The sequence below is a fragment of the Aquarana catesbeiana genome, linkage group LG12 (genome assembly GCF_042186555.1).
Source record: "Aquarana catesbeiana isolate 2022-GZ linkage group LG12, ASM4218655v1, whole genome shotgun sequence".
Classification (NCBI taxonomy): Eukaryota; Metazoa; Chordata; class Amphibia; order Anura; family Ranidae; genus Aquarana; species Aquarana catesbeiana.
The window spans coordinates 75,462,315-75,484,833 of NC_133335.1; the positions used below are offsets into that span (position 1 = coordinate 75,462,315).

General features: G+C 42.2%; 1 protein-coding gene across 1 annotated transcript in view; it reads left to right on the top strand.

Moving 5' to 3' along the window:
- SKAP1 (src kinase associated phosphoprotein 1) overlaps nt 1-10,998 on the top strand; it is a 695,231-nt gene extending 684,233 nt beyond the window's left edge. Inside the window, exon 12 of the mRNA XM_073608061.1 lies at nt 10,791-10,998. Coding sequence (XP_073464162.1) covers nt 10,791-10,892 — 102 coding nt within the window. The 3' untranslated portion in view covers nt 10,893-10,998. The remainder of the gene's footprint in view (nt 1-10,790) is intronic.
- The last annotated feature ends 11,521 nt before the right edge of the window (nt 10,999-22,519 follow it).

The window sequence follows — 22,519 nt, forward strand, 5'->3', positions numbered from 1 at the left end:
ATCACCAGGTTAAAACCGAGGGGAAAAAAAAACTAAAAAAAGAAAACTACTGCAGCCACCATAGCTAATGATTGGTAAACTGTAATATTGTATATAACATTTTTGGTTTTGGGTTTAATCCCACTCCAAATCTCATGAAACTGGAAGTCACAGGTTTACAGTACCTTAGAATCTCACACTACAGATATGCAACAAGACTGAAAGTGATTGTACTTTAAAATAAAAATCAGTGGTTTACAAACATGTTATACTTACCTGCTCTGCAATAGTTTTGCACAGAGCAGCCCAGTCCTCTTCTTGGGTCCTCCCCGGTGCTTCTGGCTCCTCCACCCCCACCGAGTGCTTACCATTGCAGGCTGCTTGCTATGGGGGTACTTATGCAGGCTTGCACCCAAGCCGGTTCTGTGTTTCCGTTGACACACAGAGCGTGACTCAACTCCACCCCCGCTCCTTCCTCACTGGCTGTGATTGACAGCAAATTGGCTCCTGCTGCTGCCTCTGAGCCAATAAGGAGTAAAAGAGAGATGCTGCTCCAATGCATATAGCTGGATCAAGATCGGACTCAAGTGAGTATAAGGGGTCGCTGGGGGAGGCTGCACAGATAATGCTTTAAGCTTAAAAACCTTCAGCCTATAGAACCACTGGAAGCCACAGAATTTTTTTAGACATATGATATGCACAACTGTTTTTCAGGAAAAATTCAAGACATAAGGTATAATTTTAATGGTCCTGCTTTGGCACAATTTACATTTTTTGGCTCAGGTCCACTTTAACTAAGTGTGTGTGTGCTACCTTAAACGTTGACTGTACTTTTTTTTTTTTAGCAGTTACTGATTTAATATTTAAATATTAACATTAACCTGTGTTAGATGAAAAATCCAAAGAAAGGGTTCCCTTCAGTGCTGATGACATGTTTTAAAGGCCTAGTCCCTTGGACATGTGATCTCCACTGAAGGTGAGAATTAGCCATTCTGAATTCCAATCCTACTTTTCAGCAAAGGTCATGCAACCAAACTCCTGGTATGAAGATACAGTGCATCCGGAAAGTATTCACAGCGCTTCACTTTCTCCACATTTTGTTATGTTACAGCCTTTTTCCAAAATGGATTAAATTCATTATTTTCCTCAAAATTCTACAAACAATACCCCATAATGACAACATGAAAGAAGTTTGTTTTAAATCTTTGCTCAGCCTTTGCTCAATACTTTTGAAGCACCTTTTGTACCAATTACAGCCTCTAGTCTTTTTAAATATGATGCTACAAGCTTGGCACACCTATTGTTGGGCGGTTTCTCCCATTCTTCTTTGCAGGGCCTTTCCAGCTCCATTGGGTTGGACGGGGAGCGTCAGTGCACAGCCATTTTCAGATCTCTCCAGAGATGTTCAATCAGGGTCAAGTCTTAGATCTGGCTGGGCCACCCAAGGACATTCACAGAGTTGTCCCATAGCCACTCCTTAGCTGTGTGCTTAGGGTCGTTGTCCTGTTGGAAAATGAACCTTCGCCCCAGTCTGAGGTCCAGAGCGCTCTGGAGCAAGTTTTCATCAAGGATGTCTCTGTACATTGCTGCATTCATCTTTCCCTCAATCCTGACTAGTCTACCAGTTCCTGCCACTGAAAAGCATCCCCATAGCAATGCTTCACTGTGAGGATGGTATTGGCCAGGTGATGAGCGGTGCCCGGTTTCCTCCCGACATGGCGCTTGCCATTCAGGCCAAAGAGTTCAATCTATGTTTCATCAGACCAGAGAATTGTATTTCTCATGGTCTGAGAGTCCTTCAGGTGCCTTTTGGCAAACTCCAGGTGGGTTGTCATGTGCCTTTTACTGAGGAATGGCTACTGCCTGGCCACTCTACCATACAGGCCTGATTGGTGGAGTGCTGCATAGATGGTTGTTCTTCTGGAACGTTCTCCTCTCTCCACAGAGAAACACTGGAGCTCTGTCAGAGGGACCAGAAAGAGTCCTGGTGGTTCCAAACTTCTTCAATATAAGAATGACAAAGGCCACTGTGCTCAATGGGACCTTTAATGCTGCAGAAATTTTTCTTTACCCTTCCTCAGATCTGTGCTTCGATACAATCCTGTCTTGAGGTCTACAGAGAATTCCTTGGACTTCATGGCTTGGTTTGTGCTCTGACATTCACTGTTAACTGTGGGACCTTATATAGACAGGTGTGTGCCTTTCCAAACCATGTCCAAATCAACTGAATTTATCACAGGTAGAAACACCTCAAGGATGATCAGTGGAAACATGATGCACCTGAGCTCAATTTTGAGTGACATGGCAAAGGCTGTGAATCCTTATTTACATGTGATTTTTTTGTTTTTTATTTTTAATAAATTTGCTGAGATTTGAAACAAACTTCTTTCGCATTGTCATTATGGAGTATTGATTGTAGAATTTTGAGGAAAGTAATTACTTTAATCCATTTTTCTAATAAGGCTGTAACATAAAAAAATGTGGAAAAAGTGAAGCGCTGTGAATACTTTCCAGATGCACTGCATATGCTTCTACGCAGTTGCTATAATGGAAAGACCACCTGCTTCTGGCACGATGTGACCTACCATGATTGAATGATTGCATTTCTGTCTAGAGATCGCTTCTGTCTCTTGGCCCTAATGACCTTGAGCCATATCTTTCACTGCCTTATTAAAGAGAACCTGAACTATGGAAGCTGTGATCGAAAAATGCAAACAGAAGAGCAAATGATTGGTCAGCATTATTTCCTGTGTTCTCATTGTAGGATGATCTTTCCCCAGGACTGACCTACCTTCAGCAAATGTATATACATGACCAATATTGGAGGGAACATGTAGTAACATATTCTGCAGGAACATTATTTTGGTACCTCTGTTACTAGCTAGGGTCCATCCTGGAAAGGACTATTTGCTTTTTTGACTTTCATACATTTGGTAGAAACTAAAGAATGCCTAAAGCAGCATTATCGCTGGGAAGTACTGGAATTACAGCCTTTCTGTTATACATTTTATTCATCAGGGAACAGTGTTACATTGCCTTATGCTAACATATTAATATTGTGTACACTCTATAGTCACTTCATTATGTAAATAGCCAAACAGCAAATCATGCAAGTGCATGATTATGAGGTGTTGTATAATCTAGTTGCTTGGCCATGGAATAATTGCTGGTGACAGATGTAGTGCTTCCTAAATTCCTGACCTCCTGAGATTTTTAACTAGAATCTCTTGATTATTTTTTTGGAAAGTGAATATCTAGTGAGTGAAACACCATAATGTGTTCACAACTGCTCAAATAGTCATTCATTATAACCATGGCATATTGAAGAACATTTTTGAATACACAGGATGTCAGATCTGGAAGATGGTGGTCTGCTTCAGAAAATTATCATATCTTGTATATAAGACAATGCTTTTTATTTTCCTAAAACGGTATTACATCCAAAAGCAAACATTTATTGCAGCTTACCATATCTTAGATGTCTATTTACACCAGTTTTTTTAGCCAGTTCACTTTTACTTTTGCGATATAAGCAAAACATTCATACAGCTGACAGCAGGCTCTGTGGCTGCTTTAGACTAGGTTGACTGAAGGCAAATATTCTCCTGTTACAAATTTGTTAGAACTAACCTGTCAATAAATACACCCCCAACCCACCTCACTCGGCGGAGAAACCCGTACCCGAATTCTGGGAATGATACTAGATAGGGAAGTTGGTTGTCAGCAGGACTTTGCAGAATGTTATAGTGATTGGGTGGGCCCGATCCCACTGCCTCTTCCAGCTATGACCTTCTCTTGATTTCTGCTCTTTTCCTCCTATCTGTGATCTGCTACCACCAACTTCTCTCTACCTCCTTTTATCATCTTTCTGGTCATGTGAGCTGTATAATTACACTATTTCATCACAGACTTTCCACAATCTGGTCCGGTTTATACTCTACCATTCCCCCTCTATCCCAGAGGTCCCCCATCCTCCACACTTTAACTCCTATGCCTTGGTTCCCTCCTGTAATTTCCCTGCTTTCTTTCAGCTGCTGTCCTTAACTAAAACCCTGCTGTCTTCCTCTAAATTGTGGGCCCTGCCCTACACTTCCTCCCTATCCAAGCATCATTAAATTCCCTGTTGAGACTACATTCAAATCACCTTCTCCCCTCTACTTTCATCACGCATATGCCCTTCTGTCCCGTGACCCCAAAGATGAGATTCCAAGCATTCTCTGCCCACATATTCCACCAAAAGCTCCCCCACATTAAAAGGTGGCATCAGCTACCATACCTCTCCTCATCAGCATTCATTTTCTCCTCCCTATCAACTCCTAATTCCACCCATCACACCACCCCCTTCATTGTCATCTACATTTCTTTATACGCTTCCACAGTCAGCCTCCATGCCTCCTAACAATCAGTTCATGCACCACCATCATCTTACATGCAACTCCCTTTCACCTTTAGCTTCACCATCTACTTGCTTCTTCACATTGTATAAGAATAAAATAATATTTTTGTTCAAAGTATATGCATAGCATGACAAAGGAGATAGATGAAGATAATGGAGCATCACAGCTAGTTCTAAATGCTCAACCACCCAACAAGAATTCTATTTTGCAAATGTATAAAAAGAGAAGATGATACAAACCTCAATCAAACCATCTGCCATCTTTTACACAAAGTGAAAGAGTGCAAATATAACACCGCAATACGCCCTAAAATAAAGCAGCTAATACGGCAGACAATTGCAGTATGGTAATAAAGGTAAAAAGTGCAGCGCTAAAACCTTTAAGTGAACAAAGATCATTGAGTGAGTCTCACAATGATTAGTAAAAACAACGTAGGAATCTAATGAAATAGAAACACAGTGATTTTGTATGAATAAATCAAAAGAAAAACAAATTGATTAAATAAACATAAAGTCCATAGGTGGAATGGAATATGTGGTGAAACTGAATGGCCCTTAAAGGGACAAACGCCAAGTGTTCATAACATCATTAGTACATTAAAAATTGGTGAATAGGTGATGAGACAATATGTGAAAGTGAGTAGTCTGCCACCGATAGGATAAAGGCTTACCAGATGGCTGGAACTCAAAAGGACATGCTTCCTATGAGTCAAACAGGCTTGTATTGGCAAATGCCAAAGTTGAAGACATCAGATCTGGAGACCTTTGACACATAAGCCAAATCCTCATACAGTCATTGAGGTAATGATCTCCATAGAAGGTATTCTCATATAGACAAATGGATGGTTTCTCCCATATATTCACATGTATATCTGTTATGATGGTAGGAAGGATAAAAAGGCCAAGGAGGAATGTGTGCAAAACAGATATGTGAAAAGGGATGTCAGAAAAGGCAATCCCTGTGTAGGATCAGTAGCTTGCAGCAGCAGAGTGAGTTATACCGTGTGAAGTTTTTCACTCTTTCACTTCACACAGGATAGCTCACTCTGCTGCAAGCTACTGATCTTACACAGGGATTGCCTTTTTTGACATCCCTGACATCACAACAAAAAATTGGCAGCAATATAACAACACAGCTGTTATGTGTCCAATTGTGAACCCACAGGGAGGTTATCAATTAGCTCCACTATTTTTTAGATTATTTTTCTTCAACTCTTACCTCAACAATTTGGTCAGATTTATAAGCGTTATATTGCCAATTTTAATTCACATATTTTCTATTGGGTTTCTTCTTTAATTACATATTTATGCAATAATGATTAACACAAGCCTGTAAAAATGTACTTTCTGCATGAGAGTGACTTAAAATGTAAAAATATGGAAAATGTTATTTGATTGGAACTATATATATTTTTTTTTAGCCTAGAAGCCTTTCCAGCACATTTGGAACTGTAATCCTACAGTTATTATTACTACAGTCTGAATATTCTGAGGACAGGCTGTAGCACAAAGTCTATAAAGCTGACTATAAATGCATGGGTCAATTATGTGATCAACCATTCAATTCAATTGTTTTAGGGCCTGTGTTAACGCACTATGGACTTTTGTTAATGGCATAAATTTGACATCAGTTTGAAAAGCTTCTAAGATCATTCAGAATTCATTGGCCGTGGCATTTGACCTGCAGTTGACCTCCATATGACCTGCACTTGGCCTGCTTGAAGAGGATTTTGCATTACCATGGACTTGCATTGCAATGTAAAACCCTGTTGACACAGGCCCTTAACTGATTAGATTTGTGAAATTTGTGCATCAGTTCAGTCACTTTCAGATGTCAAAAGTTTCTTAAAAAATTAGACAAGAATTGAAAGCAGCTTTTTTAAGATCTGTTGATTGCTTCAGACAACACATTATTATACAGGATTTATATAGCGATAATAGTTTGCACCGAAATAATTAAAAGTTGAGTTGTTAGGGAGGGAGTGGGATAGGCTTCCCTGAAAAGATGAGTTTTCAGGAATAGTCTGAATGTGGATAGAGTAGGAGATAGCTGGACAGATTGAGGTAGGGTGTTCCATTGAATGGGAGAAGATCTGGAGAAGTCCTGGAGGTGAGCATGGGAGGAAGAGACAAGGGAACTAGAGAGCATGTGGCCCTGGGAGGAGCAGAGAGGACAGTTTGGGTAATATATTAAGATAAAAATTGGTGATATAGTTTGGAATATAGTTGTAAATGGTTTGGTATGTTGGTAGTATTTTGAATTTTATTTGTTGCACAATTGGAAGCCAGTGGAAGGATTTGCAGAGAAGAGTGGTGGACACTGCATGTTTGGCAAGGTAGATGAGTCAGGCAGTAACATTCATGATAGACTGAAGGGGGGATAGCCTATACAGTGGTAGGACAATGAGGTAAGAGTTGTAATAGTCAGTCAATTCTATCTTTTATTCAGTCCTGCAAAATCAGCTGGAAACAATGACAATGGTAGTGCAAAATGACCACTGAGTGCTAGATTCAGTCAGAATATAGAAATGTTTGTTTCATTGAACAATCAGAATGTTGTGTTATGGTAGCATGAGGAGTAAAACTGGCAAAGGGATCTTTGGGTGAAGGGTGTTCTGTATATTTAAATAATCTTGAATGATGCCTAGCCTGTCCATTTGAAAAAAAAAAGTTAAACCAATGGTTATCTGCACAGATCCTCAAGTGTCTGACAGGGTAGCTTGAGTAAAACAAAGCCCTTATTTCAGGAAGAAAAAGATGGTCATGTATGTTCTGAGGTCTTGCATAAGGGTCGTACATCAGGTCAAATATCGGGCGGCATTGACCGGTTCAATGGGAATCCATGTGTGCGGCAGCCGGTCCAACAGAAGCTGGCTGTTCGGCTGGCTTCTGTTGAAGGAGCATGACCGAAAAAGGTCTGCCGATTGGCATCCGATCAGCGCTCTCAGCCAATGGCTCAAAGCACTAATTGGTGTGTTCTGGCATTGGAGGGCCGTCCCCCCTGTCAGAACATGATAGCTCAGCGGGGGCGAGCGTTGTACTAACAAAGTTAGTACAGCGGCTCCTCCCGAGCTCTTAAATTTTTTTTTCCTTCTGCTAATGAAAAAAAACAAATAGTGTGTACTAAGCTTTACTCTCTAGGATACATATGAAATACTTGTCATGTTCAGACAAGTTTTGGGTATGTATTTTAATATTTACCTACATCCCGGAGCATCAGGCAATGCTTTAATAATGAAAAGCATCTAAAAATGCTGTTTGCCTTGAAATTGTCAAACTTTGAGAACACAAGGTTAATTGTCAGCACATATGTTTCAGAAATACAGGTTGGTGAAACCTGATATTTTTAACTTGCCATGCTAATTTAATTTTTGATTGAGGCAATTTTTGCTAAACAGAGGTTTCCTAGTTGCATTTTAAAGGCTAAGTTCACCTTTTCAAGCAAAAATTCACTTTTCATAAATGGAAACCTTTTCTAATGTGTTTTCTGCACCAGCCATCCCTGTAAACATATCTCTTGTTTACCTACTCCATGGCAGCCCTAAATCTTCACCCTCATATTTCAAAATGTCAAAGGATGCATCCTGAGCCCCTTGCTTGCTTTATCATCATGTGACCCACCAGGAAACTTCATATCCCATCATGCACTTCCTTACTGCAGCACAGAATAGAGTGTGTCTTACATCTCTGGACGACACCTCCCTCATCACTATACCACCTTTTTTTTAATTTCTGCCCACTTTCCTACTTCTACCTTTATACAAGTAGGGAGTAGGCGATCATTGTTCTTGTAATCCAGCTTAGGGAGAATTAGGGGTGGGTGTAAACACTCAAACAGAGGGAGAATTTAATACTAAAGTGATATTAAAGGCTTTTTTTCTTTTTAAAATAATAAACATGTCATACCTGCTCTGTGCAGTGATTTTGCACAGAGCAACCCGCATCCTCCTCTTTTCAGGTCCCTCACTGGTGCTCTTGGCCCCTCCCTCCTGCCCCCAGAGCAAGCAGCTTGAAATGGGGGCACCAAAGCAGGCTTTTTTCCAAGTCGAGGCTCTGCGTGTCCATTTACACACAGAGCCACGGCTCTGCCCTGCCCTCCCTCTCTTTTCATTGGCTCACAGAGTGGAGGGAGAGCCCCTGGAGAGCTCTCATGCACATTGCTGGATCAAGATGGGGCTCTGGAAAGGATTAGGGGTCAATTAATATTCCATATAGATCATCAAATCCATTGGCCAAAAATCATATAGGTGAGTGTCTTAAGTGTTCATCTTGACAATTATCAGGTGCCCCTGATGATGTCATTTCTGACGAAACGGCCGTAGGATAGACACGCTCGTACCGACGGCGCATGCGCGGAGTTTCGTTTTAAAGCTGTATTGGTTCCTTGCAAGGAAAAGTGTTTTTATGGATGCCAGTGAGGCGACTTTTAATAAACAAGAGATAAAACGTTCGACACCATTGGAGTTTTCTCTTTTCTTTTAAACACTTCCATATCGGTGAGAGCTCTCTTCCCTGATTGTACCGCTGTCTGGAAGCCTGTGGCGATCGTTTGTGGATCTACATCCATCATCCCAGCTAAAGTTCCAGCCGCTGTGGAGGGCAAACCCCAAGCTGTTAGCTCTATGCCTCTGATCAGAGGCTATCTGGTAAGCCTTCAATCTGTACCAGGTGACGGGATTTCAACACGGTGACAGTCACGGATTTATTATTCAAAGTCACATTTAATTGCTTTTTTGGACATTTGTTTTGACATAATTTTTGCATCTTTGGACTTTTTTCTAAATGTGTGGATAAAAAACTGGGAATAGTCACGCATATATATCACTATAGTGAAGCATTCATGTTATTGTTCACGCATATATATCACTATAGTGAAGCATTCATGTTATTGTTCATTTCTATTTTTTTCTTTTATCACATATGAAAGTTGTTGGTGCTTTAATAGTAATATCAATTTTTGTTGTATTTTTGCATTTATATCCAGCGCTGTGCTTTTTGTTATATCTATTTAGTAGTGCCCTTATCAAGGTATAGTGCATAGCTGCAGGATTTTCCTTCACGGGTGATATTCACTAAGTTACTGTTTGTACACCTAGCGCAAATTTTTTCTTTAGAAACAATTAAATGAATGTTGTCACACCACTACAAAACAGTATACCTCCACCACATAGAAGATACGCTTACCAGATGGCAAGCTTAAAAAGCTTGCGGCTATTGCCCAGCCAAGGCATTTATCCTGAGGGGAACTCTGATGTCAGCTCATGGACAGAAGCCAACCAGACATCTCACAGGAACCAAGAAGTCAACTCAGCATTCGGTGGACAAAATGCCAGGATACCAAAAAAGGAAAACTCGCTATAGTGTAAAATAGGGTTGCACTGATACTAGTATTGGTATCGGTACTCGTGCAAATGCTCCGATGCTTGCCCCGACACTTAAGCAGCCTCAGGTGTGATCGGTGCAGCGGTGGGGGGAGTCACACGCACTGATCTCCCTGTATAGCTTTTCTGACAGCCACTTCTCCTCCTCTTCCTCCAGTGGCTGTCAGGGAGATCGGTACTTGTAACTGCCCCCACTGCCGCACCGATCATCCCCGGCTCTCCCCCTCTGTGCTCCCTGTGTCTTCCTCCTGGTCCCCCTGCGTTCCCCCTGGCGCTCCGTATCCCCCTCTGTGTAAACCTCCGGGTCCCCCTGTGTCATTCCCGGCTCCTCCTCCATTCCCCCCATGTCCTCCTCCGGGTCCCCCTGTGTCCTTTTCGACTCTCCATCGGTCCCCCACTGCCCCGGACAATTTAATATATATTTTATATATTTATATGATTTTTGGTCAATGGATTTGATGATCTATATGAACTATCAATTCACTTATATTTATGCACATTTAATCATTTTATTAGGGTTAGCTCAGCTCTCTTTGCTCTTTATTAGTATTTCTGTATGTATCTCACAGTAGAGCTGCAGCTTTATTTAATTTGTTAATTGAATTTGTTGATTTAATGCTCAATATGTGTTAGCACGGTAATTTCCCATGTTTTATACATATTAGAGGTGGCTGGGAAGGCTGCTGCTCAGAGAAGGTTTTTTACCTTCAAGCCCTTGAGCCTTTAGAACTACTTTAAGGTTAGGAAAAGGATGGGGATGTGAGAGGTCAACACTGAAAACCTTGTGCTTAACATTTGCGTTGAGAGGTGTTTATTTGAGTTTGGCATTGTAATATGCTTCTGTGGGTTAGTGTACTGATTCACCAAAGCCTTGTGGCGCTTTAAAACCGAGTGGCCCATCTCCTTAGCCTGCCATATTCCTCTTTATCTTTATTTAAAATGCCAGTAAATTTTAGAGACCAGTTACTACCAGACTTGCGTATTCTGATTTGTGCTGTTAAATTTTATTTACTAATTTATATGCTTCATTACAGGAATACAATGCCTATGGCTGGTGGGTTGGAGTGTTACATGGCATGGTTGGTATCGTGCCCAGAGATTATCTACAATCAGCATATGAACTGAGAAATATCTGAAGGTGCAAATGTTCCAATAGACAGAATTTGTTAAACCAGTGTACCAATTATTCCTGAGATGAAATTTCAAACAAATAAATGTGCTTGTGCATAAATATCTATGAAATGTGTCACTTTTATTCTAGTCACTTGGGGACCACTAGATAGCAAGTGCACAGCCCAAGTCACTGAAATGTTACATTTAAAAAAAATGCTACATTTAAAGCCCAACTGCATTTTTAGTAAGGTTTAGATATGGAACAGTAAATACAGTACTTTTGTCAAGGTTTTTGTGACAGGAGGATAAGAGATAAGGAGAGCATATGCCATTTGAACTGGACAACACAAACTTAATTAACCTGACAGAGGTTCTACCACTTCCTCGTTTTACAAAAGAAATCACTAGAGAGATTTCCAGACAGGAAGTGAGGGGGTATCTACCCAGTAGGAGCACAGAATGCAAATTAAAAAAAAATCACTGTAGCTACATGTGTACTTTTAGATGGGATTTTAACGTTACCAGTCAACACATATGTCAAATCCCAATAACAAAACATTTTTATTGCACATAATTTCAGAGTTAAAAAGTATATTGCATAACTGCATTTAAAATATGAAGACCTTTCACCTCATATTTTCCATTATTTATAATAGGATTACACAAATATCATCTCCATTTCATACTGTGTTGGAGTATAGTTGAACAGGAATTCTACACGTTTCATTGAAGTAAAGTTAATTTTAGGGCACACAAAAGCAACATACACTACTATGTGAAAGTTTTAAGCAGGTGTGAAAATGCTGTAAATGAAGAATGCTTTCAGAAATAGAAGTGTTAGTAGTTTTTTTTTTTTTTTTTTTTTTTCAATTAACAAAATGGAAAGTAAATGAACAGATGAGTAATCAAAATCAAAACAGCATTAAAAGGGGTTGTAAAGGTTCATATAAAAAAATAACAAACGTGTTATACTTTTCTCCTCTGTGCAAGAGTTTTGCACAGAGCAGCCCCGATCCTCCTCTTCTGGGGTCCCCCAGCAGCAATCCTTGCCTCTCCTCTTTTCGAGTGCCCCCACGGAGAGCCGCATTCCATGGAGGCCCTCATGCGGGCGCGCTTCCGAGTCTTGCTGCTGCGTCCATTGACACAGACAGCAGGACTCGGCCCCTCCCCCGGCTCCCGTGTCACTGGATTTGATTGACAGCAGCGGGAGCCAATGGCTCCTGTTGCTATCAATCTATCCAATGAGGATCCGAGACAGCGGCTGGAGCTGCTGTGCTCATCCCCGTCGCTGGAGCGATTGGGTTCAGGTATGTAAAAGGGAGGCTTTGGGGGGCTGCTGAAGTACAGAAGGTTTGTCACCTTAATGCATAAAATGCATTAAGGTGGCAAACCTTAAGGTTTTTGAAGGAACTTGGCAGGTAGGTTGTTCCAAACATCTTGGAGAACTAACCACAGGTCTTCTGAGGATGTAGGCTGCCTCAAATCTTTCTGTCTCTTCATGTAATCCCAGACAGACTCCATGATGTTGAGATCAGGGCTCTGTAGGGGCAAAACCATCACTTCCAGGGCTCCTTGTTCTTCTTTACGCTGAAGATCATTCTTAATGACAATTGCTGTATGTTTTGGGTTACGCTGAAGATCATTCTTAATGACATTGGCTGTATGTTTTGGGTCATTATCCTGCTGCAGAATACATTTGGGGCCAATCACACACATTTCTGATGGAATGGCATGATGGATAAGTATCTGCCTGTATTTCTCAGCATTGAAGACACCATTGATCCTGACTAAATTTCCAATATTATTTGCTGAAATGCAGCCCCAAACTTGCAAGGAACCTCCGCCATTCTTCACTGTTGCCTGCAAACACTTATTATTGTACGGCTCTCCAGCCCTTCACCAACAAACTGCCTCCTGCTACAGGCAAATATTTCCTATTTTGACTCATCAGCCCAGAGCACCTGCTGCCATTTTTCTGCACCACAGTTCCTATGTTTTTGTGCATAGTTGAGTCACTTTGCCTTGTTCCCACATTGGAGGTATGGCTTTTTGGCCGCAATTCTTCCATGAACACCAATTCCGGTGTACCTGGGTCCCACTGGTTTCCGCCAGTTCTGTGCTGATGGCACTGCTGGACATCTTCAGATGTCAAAGGGAAGTAAGCATGATGTGTCTTTCATCTGCTGCATTGTTTCCTTGGCCAACCACTGTGTCTATGGTCCTCAACAGTGCCAGTTTCTTTGTGCTTTTTCAAAAGAGCTTGAGCAGCACATCTTGAAACTCCAGTCTGCTTTGAAATCTTTGCTTCCTTCACCCTGACCTCCTACTTTTCTTCCTTCTCTTCCAGGGGCCCTCCTCTGGCACCCCCTCGTCTGACCCACCCTGCACAGCTGGGTGCACCCTGCCTTTCCCCATTGGAGCCTGCATGACAGTGGGCCCCAACCATTCCCAGCACACGTGGATCCGCCCTCCTCTGCATCCTTGCCGGCCCACTCTGACAGTGGAACATCTAGACCGCCCCTACTGCTCTCTCCTCGCTCTGCCAGTAGCCTAGTAAACAGCAGACAAACTAAAAAAAATGACTACACTGCGCCCTCTCTCCTACCAGGAGCAACATTGAAGCTTTGGTTTGCCTGCTGGGGGACACAGAAGACATAAAAAATCTGAATCCCCAGCAAGTGGATGGGGATGAGGATCTTACTGTGCCCCCCCCCCAAAGCCTGGTGCCCTAATTCTGTGGTGCATTGTGTCATTCTGTGTCCTTCTGTTGTGCATGGTGGTTGTGACAATCTATCACTGAAGGTACTCTTCAGACTAACCAGCGTATTGTGGAGTGGGTGGGAGGTGTTGCCCAAGATTGAACGTACCTTAGACAACATTCTTCTCCGTTAAAGACTCCAACTCCAATCCAATCCATGTTGGTGTCGGCCACCCTATATAGGCCCTTCCTATAGAGCACTTCAGTGTTCTTGCTCTAGTCTGGTTAATTAGCTATGTGCACGCACATATATTTATAATTTTCTACTACATCCGCATCCACTCCTTGGATAGACAGGGTCCGCAGAGTCCTCCTCCTTCTCAAATCCACAACCAGCTCCTTTGTCCTAGTCACATTTAGATACAGATGATTATCCTCAAACCATGTAACAAAGTTCTCCACAACTCAGTCTTTTCCCCATCCCTAATATATCCTACTACTGCCGAGTCATCAGAAAACTTCTGAAGATGGCAAGACTCTGGTAGCTGAAATCAGTGGTATCGATAGTAATGAGAAAAGGAGAGAGAACTGTCCCCTGTGGAACCCCAATATTGCTGACCACCTTGGTCCCCAGTCAGGTAGTCAACAATCTACGACACAAGGGAGACATCAACCTGCATCGCTGTTAACTTCTTGCCCAGGAGAGCCGGCCTGATGGTATCAAAAGCACTGCAGAAGTAAGAAAACATGAACCTCATAGTGCTCGCTGGCTTACTCAGGTGTGCATACATGCGATTTAGCATGAAGAAGAAAGCATCCTCAACTCCCACTCTAGGCTGGTATCTGAACTGTAACAGGTTTTGTTTTTCCATTTCTTCAGTTACTTCCTGGTTTCTTACCTAGGCAAATGATGTCATAATTCCCAGGAGGGAAGGAGGGGTTTTCTCAGCTAACCACAGCCACCAGTATGCCTGAGCTAAGGGCAATAAAAAGAACGAAAGAAGACAGTTCCCTCATATGTCTCCATATATTTGAATAAATGGACTCAGTACTCGGTACTAATGCAGCATTTCTCAACTCCAGTCCTCAAGGCACCCCAACAGGTCATATTTTCAGGATTTCCCTCAGATGAAACAGCTGTGGTAATTAAGGCAGTGAAACTGATCAAATCACCTGTGCAAAATAATGGAAAGCCTGAAAAATGACTTGTTGGGGCTCCTTGAGGACTGGAGTTAAGAAACACTGCCCTAATGGATTGCACAAAAAGGTAAAAAATACATTTTTATTGATACACAATGTATAAAACAAGTTTCCAGCTACAAATTTAAAAACGCTAATCTCATAATAACAGAATATTTCTGAGTGTATAAACACATATTGCACTGGTGCTTGGTATCATCCAAGGTTGAAAAAAGGAGGGACAGTAGATCCTCAGTGAACAATAAATCCTCTACATGTTTCACGGATATCTACCACTTCTTCAGGAGGAATAATGCTAAATAAAGTCTGATAACACACAATACAGTACAATAATATTTAATGCATCAATTGCTGCAGAATGACATTGTCGCTTACCAATGTGGACCAATGCTCAAGGACAACCAAGGCCGTAGTGCCACCAGCTCTCCCCTAAGACGAGCACGGGGGACATGCAATAGATGTGTAAGCTGGTGCTATGAAAAGCAACTGAAAATAAAAATTGAGAAAACACAGGATAAAGGATAATGGTATCCTATTAAAACCAGATAGACAGCGTAAATATTATTATTATTATTATACAGGATTTATATAGCGCCAACAGTTTGCGCAGCTCTTTACAACATGGGGCAGACAGTACACTTACAATACAAATCAATACAGGAGGGATCAGAGGGCCCTGCTCGTTAGAGCTTACAATCTAGAAGGGAGGGTCAAGTGGAGACAAAAGGTAATAACTGTGGGGGATGAGCTGATGGGAAAAAAAAAAAAAAAAGTACAGTTATTAGGTGTGGGTAGGATAGGCTTCTCTGAAGAGAAGGGTTTTCAGGGAAATAGGAACAGGCAAAAGGAAAAAAGAGTGAATGTAAAGCAGAAGATGGAAAAGGGGGGAAAGGAGGTAAGAGGGAAGAGAAGGAGAGGGAAGGGAGGGGGTTGTGGGGTAGGGATTGGGAAAGGAGATACCGATTTCAACCAAAAATCTTAAGGTTAATAACCAACCTGGAATATGTAGTATGAAGTATTATATAGTGCCAGGGGGGTGGGGTAGGAGGACCTACATACACTCAATAAGAGGGAAATAGATCACCAGAGCTAGAATATAGGGGTTCAACTTGGACTGTTCACAATCTGGGGCCCGTCTGCATTTCATGAGTAGCCTGTAATCCTAAAACAAGTAAATTATAAATTAACTGGGGCTATCTGGTAAAGAGGAGCATAACACATTCAGTGCAAGCAGTTCTCATGATTCCATTACACAGCCACACTACTAAGTAACAAATGGCACCAGCATGACCGTAAATCAAGTGCTCAGAGAGAGTGCATATAAGAAGTCCAACAAATGGTGACCCACTATTATTATTATTTGAATAATAATAAACAATTCTTGTTGGAACAAAAGAATCTACACAGAAATTAATATGTGTTATACACTTAGTAAGCCAATCGATGTCACTTCAATGCAGTGCCAGGATGAGGTCATCCAGTGTCTAGGGCAAAGATGCCAAACGGCGCCCCCCAAACCCCTCCTCCACCTCCATGTGGAGTAGCAGGTGGGGTGGGGTAAAGAGCAGCACATCTCATGGAAACATATGTAACATATGAGTTTAATAGCGGTACACATTCTATAGTGCAAATAAATATGGGGCGAACAATGTCACTGGAAGGAAAAATGTCCCAGTGTCTGTGGTGTCACTGGAATGAAAAATGTGGTGCGAGTCTAAAATGGACTGATTTGGTGGTGATTTGAAGGGGGTGGAGAGCTGGGAGGCTGGGGGTTCTGTGGGGTGCAGTTATCTAGGGGGCCCTGTGTGGCTCTGAGGGCTTTAGTTCCAGGTGCAGCCAAGGGGTAGTAAAACCAGGCAATTGAGCTGTAGACCAGACTGTCGATCTGAACACGAACATACTCCTGCTCATGGCTGTATACATTGCCTCCGCTGGACGGGACTAATGCTGTTCTGTGGCTACTTGCCTCAACCATGAGCAATGCATATTATTTCATCATGGTGGTACAGCAGTACTACCCTCTTACATCAGGGTCCCCAGAGTTCCCCTTTACATCAGAGTACCCCCTTTCATTAGGGTCCCCAAAGTCCTCACCTTACATCACTTACCCCTTTACATCAGAGTCCCCCCTTTCATTAGTCCCCAAAGTTTCCCCTTTTAACTTAGTGACCCCAGATTCCCCCCTTTTTATATCAGGGTCCCCAGAGTCAGCCCCTCACATCAGGGTCCCAAGAGCTTCCCCTTAGATCAGGGACCCCAGAGATTCCCCATAGATCAGGGTCCCCAGAAATCCCCATTAGATCATGGTTCCTCAAAGATCCCCACTAGATCATGGTTCCTCAGAGATCCCCCTGAGATCAGGGTCCCCAGAGATCCCACCCTAGATCATGGTTCCTTAGACATACCCCTTAGATCAGGGTCCCCAGAGCTCCCCCTTTGATCATGGTGCCCAGAGATCCCATTTACATCATAGTCCGTTTCTTCTTAGTGCAGCAGGCAGCTACAGGGCATACACGAGGAAGCTGGGGCACTGGGAACTGGCAGGTTTGAAGGAGGAAGTTCTGTTCTCCTATTATGCCAGGGCCTAGGGATGGGGCAAGCACTTGATTGGCCTCTGGAACATCGGCAGTCCTAGCAACCAACCACTAGCGATGACAAAATGGGCAGCGACGATGGGTGGATGATGTCAGCCAGCATATTTTCCCTAACAACAGCGCTGTTACTAAGGTTGAGCAGTGTGGCCACAGCAACAGGGACACGGATTATGTCTACGACCCCTTATCTATGATGTTGGTAGCAGAGGCAGAGTCAGCACTGTGACAGCGGTGATTTGGTGGAGTAGTGCGTGGCGCAGCTTGCAATATGTCGCCCCCCTCCAGCCTCAAAAGACTGCGCCCAGGACAAGTGCCCCTCCCAGCCTTGCCTCATCCTGGCCATGCTTCCATGTGGTTCACAGAGTGCATTCCAACCCATCACCTCAAAACAGCCCCACAATAATTCAAAGGACTCCTCAGACCATCTTTTTACCGATCTGGGGGTCACAGGTTATCTCCTAACCAGGGGCATATAACAAGGATTGAAGTAGACCAAATTATGATCTGATCTGCCCAAAGGTGAAAGAGGAGAAGAGCTGTGTGCATTCTTCAGATCCATGGTCTTACTTTCTCCAGTTTGTGAAGTTTGGCTCGATTCAGATTGGTGTGCTGTCCGACATCGCATGTGACTCCCACCGCACTGCTTTACAAATTACATGCGAAGTCTGTGCGATGCAAACTCAGCCATACAGATTGTATGGCTGAATTCGCTTTGCATTTGAACCAGAGTCGTACGGGACCTTTTTTTTGGTCCACACCAGAATCGGTTCCCACCCATGCGATTCGATTCCTGTCCGAATTGACAGTTCACTCTGCGATATGTGAACAGATCTGGGGGCGTCATTAACTTTGTATTGACACTCCCAGCGATTCACATAAGGCAGTGTGAACTGTCTGTGAGTCAGAACAAAATATTACAGCGCACACATGCAAAAAAGACATTTACCTCCTGCAAGGCTTATTTAAAACACCTAGACATTTTCAAAAAACGTTATAAAAAAATATGGGGATTTGGTCACACCATGTTGCTATATGGTGCTTAAACCCACTTACTGCGACAAAGTACCCCATGATTAGTGGGTCCTACACTATCCATAGACTGGGAGATCCTGCTTCTCTGAACCATGGGAGCAATACACTCCTCTATATGGGAGAACTGAGGTCTCCACCCATGAGTGACACAGGTGGACTCTAATGAGAGGCACTGATGAGGGGGTGGGGTGCTCCTCGCCAAAAGTATTTGGTCAGAATCCATACAAGACAAGATATTTGGGGGACACACCCTGAAAGATGCATTAACCACTTCAGCCCCGGAAGGTTTTACCCCCTTCCTGACCAGAGCACTTTTTACAATTCGGCACTGCGTCGCTTTAACTGCTAATTGCGCGGTCATGCAATGCTGTACCCAAACAAAATTTGCGTCCTTTTCTTCCCACAAATAGAGCTTTCTTTTGATGGTATTTGATCACCTCTGCCGTTTTTATTTTTTGCGCTATACACGGAAAAAGACCGAAAATTTTGAAAAAAAAAAGATATTTTCTACTTTTTGTTCTAAAAAAAATCCAATAAACTCAATTTTAGTCATACATTTAGGCCAAAATGTATTCGGCCACATGTCTTTGGTAAAAAAAATGTCAATAAGTGTATATTTATTGGTTTGCGCAAAAGTTATAGCGCCTACAAACTAGGGTACATTTTCTGGAATTTACACAGCCTTTAATTTATGACTGCCTATGTCGTTTCTTGAGGTGCTAAAATGGTAGGGCAGTACAAAACCCCCACAAATGACCCCATTTTGGAAAGTAGACACCCCAAGGAAATTGCTGAGAGGCATGTTGAGCCCATTGAATATTCATTTTTTTTGTCCCAAGTGATTGAATAATGACAAAAAAAAAAAAAAAATTACAAAAAGTTGTCACTAAATGATATATTGCTCACACAGGCCATGGGCATATGTGGAATTGCACCCCAAAATACATTTAGCTGCTTCTCCTGAGTATGGGGATACCACATGTGTGGGACTTTTTGGGAGCCTAGCCGCTGGGCCCCGAAAACCAATCACTGCCTTCAGGATTTCTAAGGGCGTACATTTTTGATTTTACTCCTCACTACCTATCACAGTTTTGAAGGCCATAAAATGCCCAGATGGCATAACACCCCCCCCAAATGACCCCATTTTGGAAAGTAGACACCCCAAGCTATTTGCTTTGAGGCATGTTGAGTCCATGGAATGTTTTATATTTTGACACAAGTTGCGGGAAAGTGACAAATTTTTTTTTTTTTTTGCACAAAGTTGTCACTAAATGATATATTGCTCACACAGGCCATGGGCATATGTGGAATTGCACCCCAAAATACATTTAGCTACTTCTCCTGAGTACGGGGATACCACATGTGTGGGACTTTTTGGGAGCCTAGCCGCGTACGGGGCCCCGAAAACAAATCACCGCCTTCAGGATTTCTAAGGGTGTAAATTTTTGATTTCACTCTTCACTGCCTATCACAGTTTCGGAGGCCATGGAATGCCCAGGTGGCACAAACCCCCCCCCAAATGACCCCATTTTGGAAAGTAGACACCCCAAGCTATTTGCTGAGAGGCATGGTGAGTATTTTGCAGCTCTCATTTGTTTTTGAAAATAAAGAAAGACGAGAAAAAACATTTTTTTTTTTCTTTTTTCAATTTTCAAAACTTTGTGACAAAAAGTGAGGTCTGCAAAATACTCACTATACCTCTCATCAAATAGCTTAGGGTGTCTACTTTCCAAAATGGGGTCATTTGGGGGGGTTTTTTGCCACCTGGGCATTCCATGGCCTCCGAAACTGTGATAGGCAGTGAAGAGTGAAATCAAAAATTTACGGCCTTAGAAAGCCTGAAGGCGGTGCTTGGTTTTTGGGGTCCCGTACGCGGCTATGCTCCCAAAAAGTCTCACACATGTGGTATCCCCGTACTCAGGAGAAGCAACAGAATGCATTTTGGGGTGTAATGTCACATATTCCCATGGCATGTTTGAGCAATATATCATTTAGTGACAACTTTGCGCAAAATAAAATAAAAAAAATTAAAAATTGTCTCTTTCCCGCAACTTGTGTCACAATATAAAATATTCCATGGACTCGACATGCCTCTCAGCAAATAGCTTGGGGTGTCTACTTTCCAAAATGGGGTCATTTGGGGGGGTTTTGAACTGTCCTGGCATTTTATACACAACATTTAGAAGCTTATGTCACACATCACCCACTCTTCTAACCACTTGAAGACAAAGCCCTTTCTGACACTTTTTGATTACATAAAAAAATTTTTTTTTTTTGCAAGAAAATTACTTTGAACCCCCAAACATTATATATTTTTTTTAAAGCAAATGCCCTACAGTTTAAAATGGTGGGTGCATATTTGCGCAGCGATTTTTCAAACGCATTTTTTGGGGAAAAAACACACTTTTTTAAATTTTAATGCACTAAAACACACTATATTGCCCAAATGTTTGATGAAATAAAAAAGATGATCTTAGGCCGAGTACATGGATACCAAACATGACATGCTTTAAAATTGCGCACAAACGTGCAGTGGCGACAAACTAAATACATTTTTAAAAGCCTTTAAAAGCCTTTACAGGTTACCACTTTAGATTTACAGAGGAGGTCTACTGCTAAAATTACTGCCCTTGATCTGACGTTCGCGGTGATACCTCACATGCATGGTGCAATTGCTGTTTACATTTGACGCCAGACCGACGCTTGCGTTCGCCTTAGCGCGAGAGCAGGGGGGACAGGGGTGCTTTTTTTTTTTTTTTTTTTTTTTCTTTATTATTATTATTATTTTTATCTTATTTTAAAACTGTTCCTTTCATTTTTTTTTTTTTAAATCATTTTTATTGTTATCTCAGGGAATGTAAATATCCCCTATCATAGCAATAGGTAGTGACAGGTACTCTTTTTTGAAAAAATTGGGGTCTATTAGACCCTAGATTTCTCCTCTGCCCTCAAAGCATCTGACCACACCAAGATCGGTGTGATAAAATGCTTTCCCAATTTCCCAATGGCGCTGTTTACATCCGGCGAAATTTAAGTCATAAAATGCTCGTAGCTTCCGGTTTCTTAGGCCATAGAGATGATTGGAGCCACTCTGGTCTCTGATCAGCTCTATGGTCAGCTGGCTGAATCACCGGCTGCATTCTCAGGTTCCCTGTTGAGACAGGAGAGCCAGAGAAAAACACGGAAGACGTTGGGGGGGGGCATTCCCTCCCACTGCTTGTAAAAGCAGTCTAGAGGCTAATTAGCCGTTAGGATTGCTTTTACATGAAAGCCGACCGCTGGCTGAAAAGAATGATACCAAGATGATACCTAAACCTGCAGGCATCATTCTGGTATAACCACTCAAAGTCGTGAATGGCGTACCTGAAGACAAAAAAATGGTTAACAATAAAGCACAGTAAACGGTAAAGTATAAAAAATTGCATACCTGAAAAGCAAACATGATAAAACATAATAACAATAAAACATTGCAGAATAGAATACAGTAAAAAAGAGCAGAACAATAGAGAGAATAGAGAGAGAAAGAACAATAAAACGTCAACTATTATTTTTTATTTTATATTTTTGTTTGTGTTTTTTTTTTTTTTTTTACACTTTTTTTTGTAACTAACTTTTATAACTGTAACCGGTTCCAGGTTCGGGTCTCTCAAAATGCGATGGCATCTTGGGAGACCCTGTGAAAGTGTGCCTAGTCTGTGCAATGCTGTACCCTACGCTAATACTCAACTAGTGAATGGTAGCGTTCAAAACATTCACCAATGCAAAGACCAGGATTGTCAGGACAGGAGAGACAATAATAGTGGGTGTCACGCCTACATCCGCGCTTGCTGCAGACACGACATCTTTTTTGGGGGGGGGTTCGTTGGGTAGGGGTACTCGGGAGGACATAAAGAAAATGCCTCTCATGCAGCCGACTGCATTTGGTTGGGGATGTGAATGGGGGAAGTACGGGTGCTGCAGAAGTGGTGGGTTCCCAATTAGGATTGGCGAATGCAGCAGGAAGGGCATTATGGGCACGACGGGCCTGTGTTTGTCTTCTTGGTGGCAGTGGGACACTACTTGTGCTTGCCACCTCACCAGCTTGAACTGCACTTATGGGACTCGCCACGTCACCAAGTGTTACTGC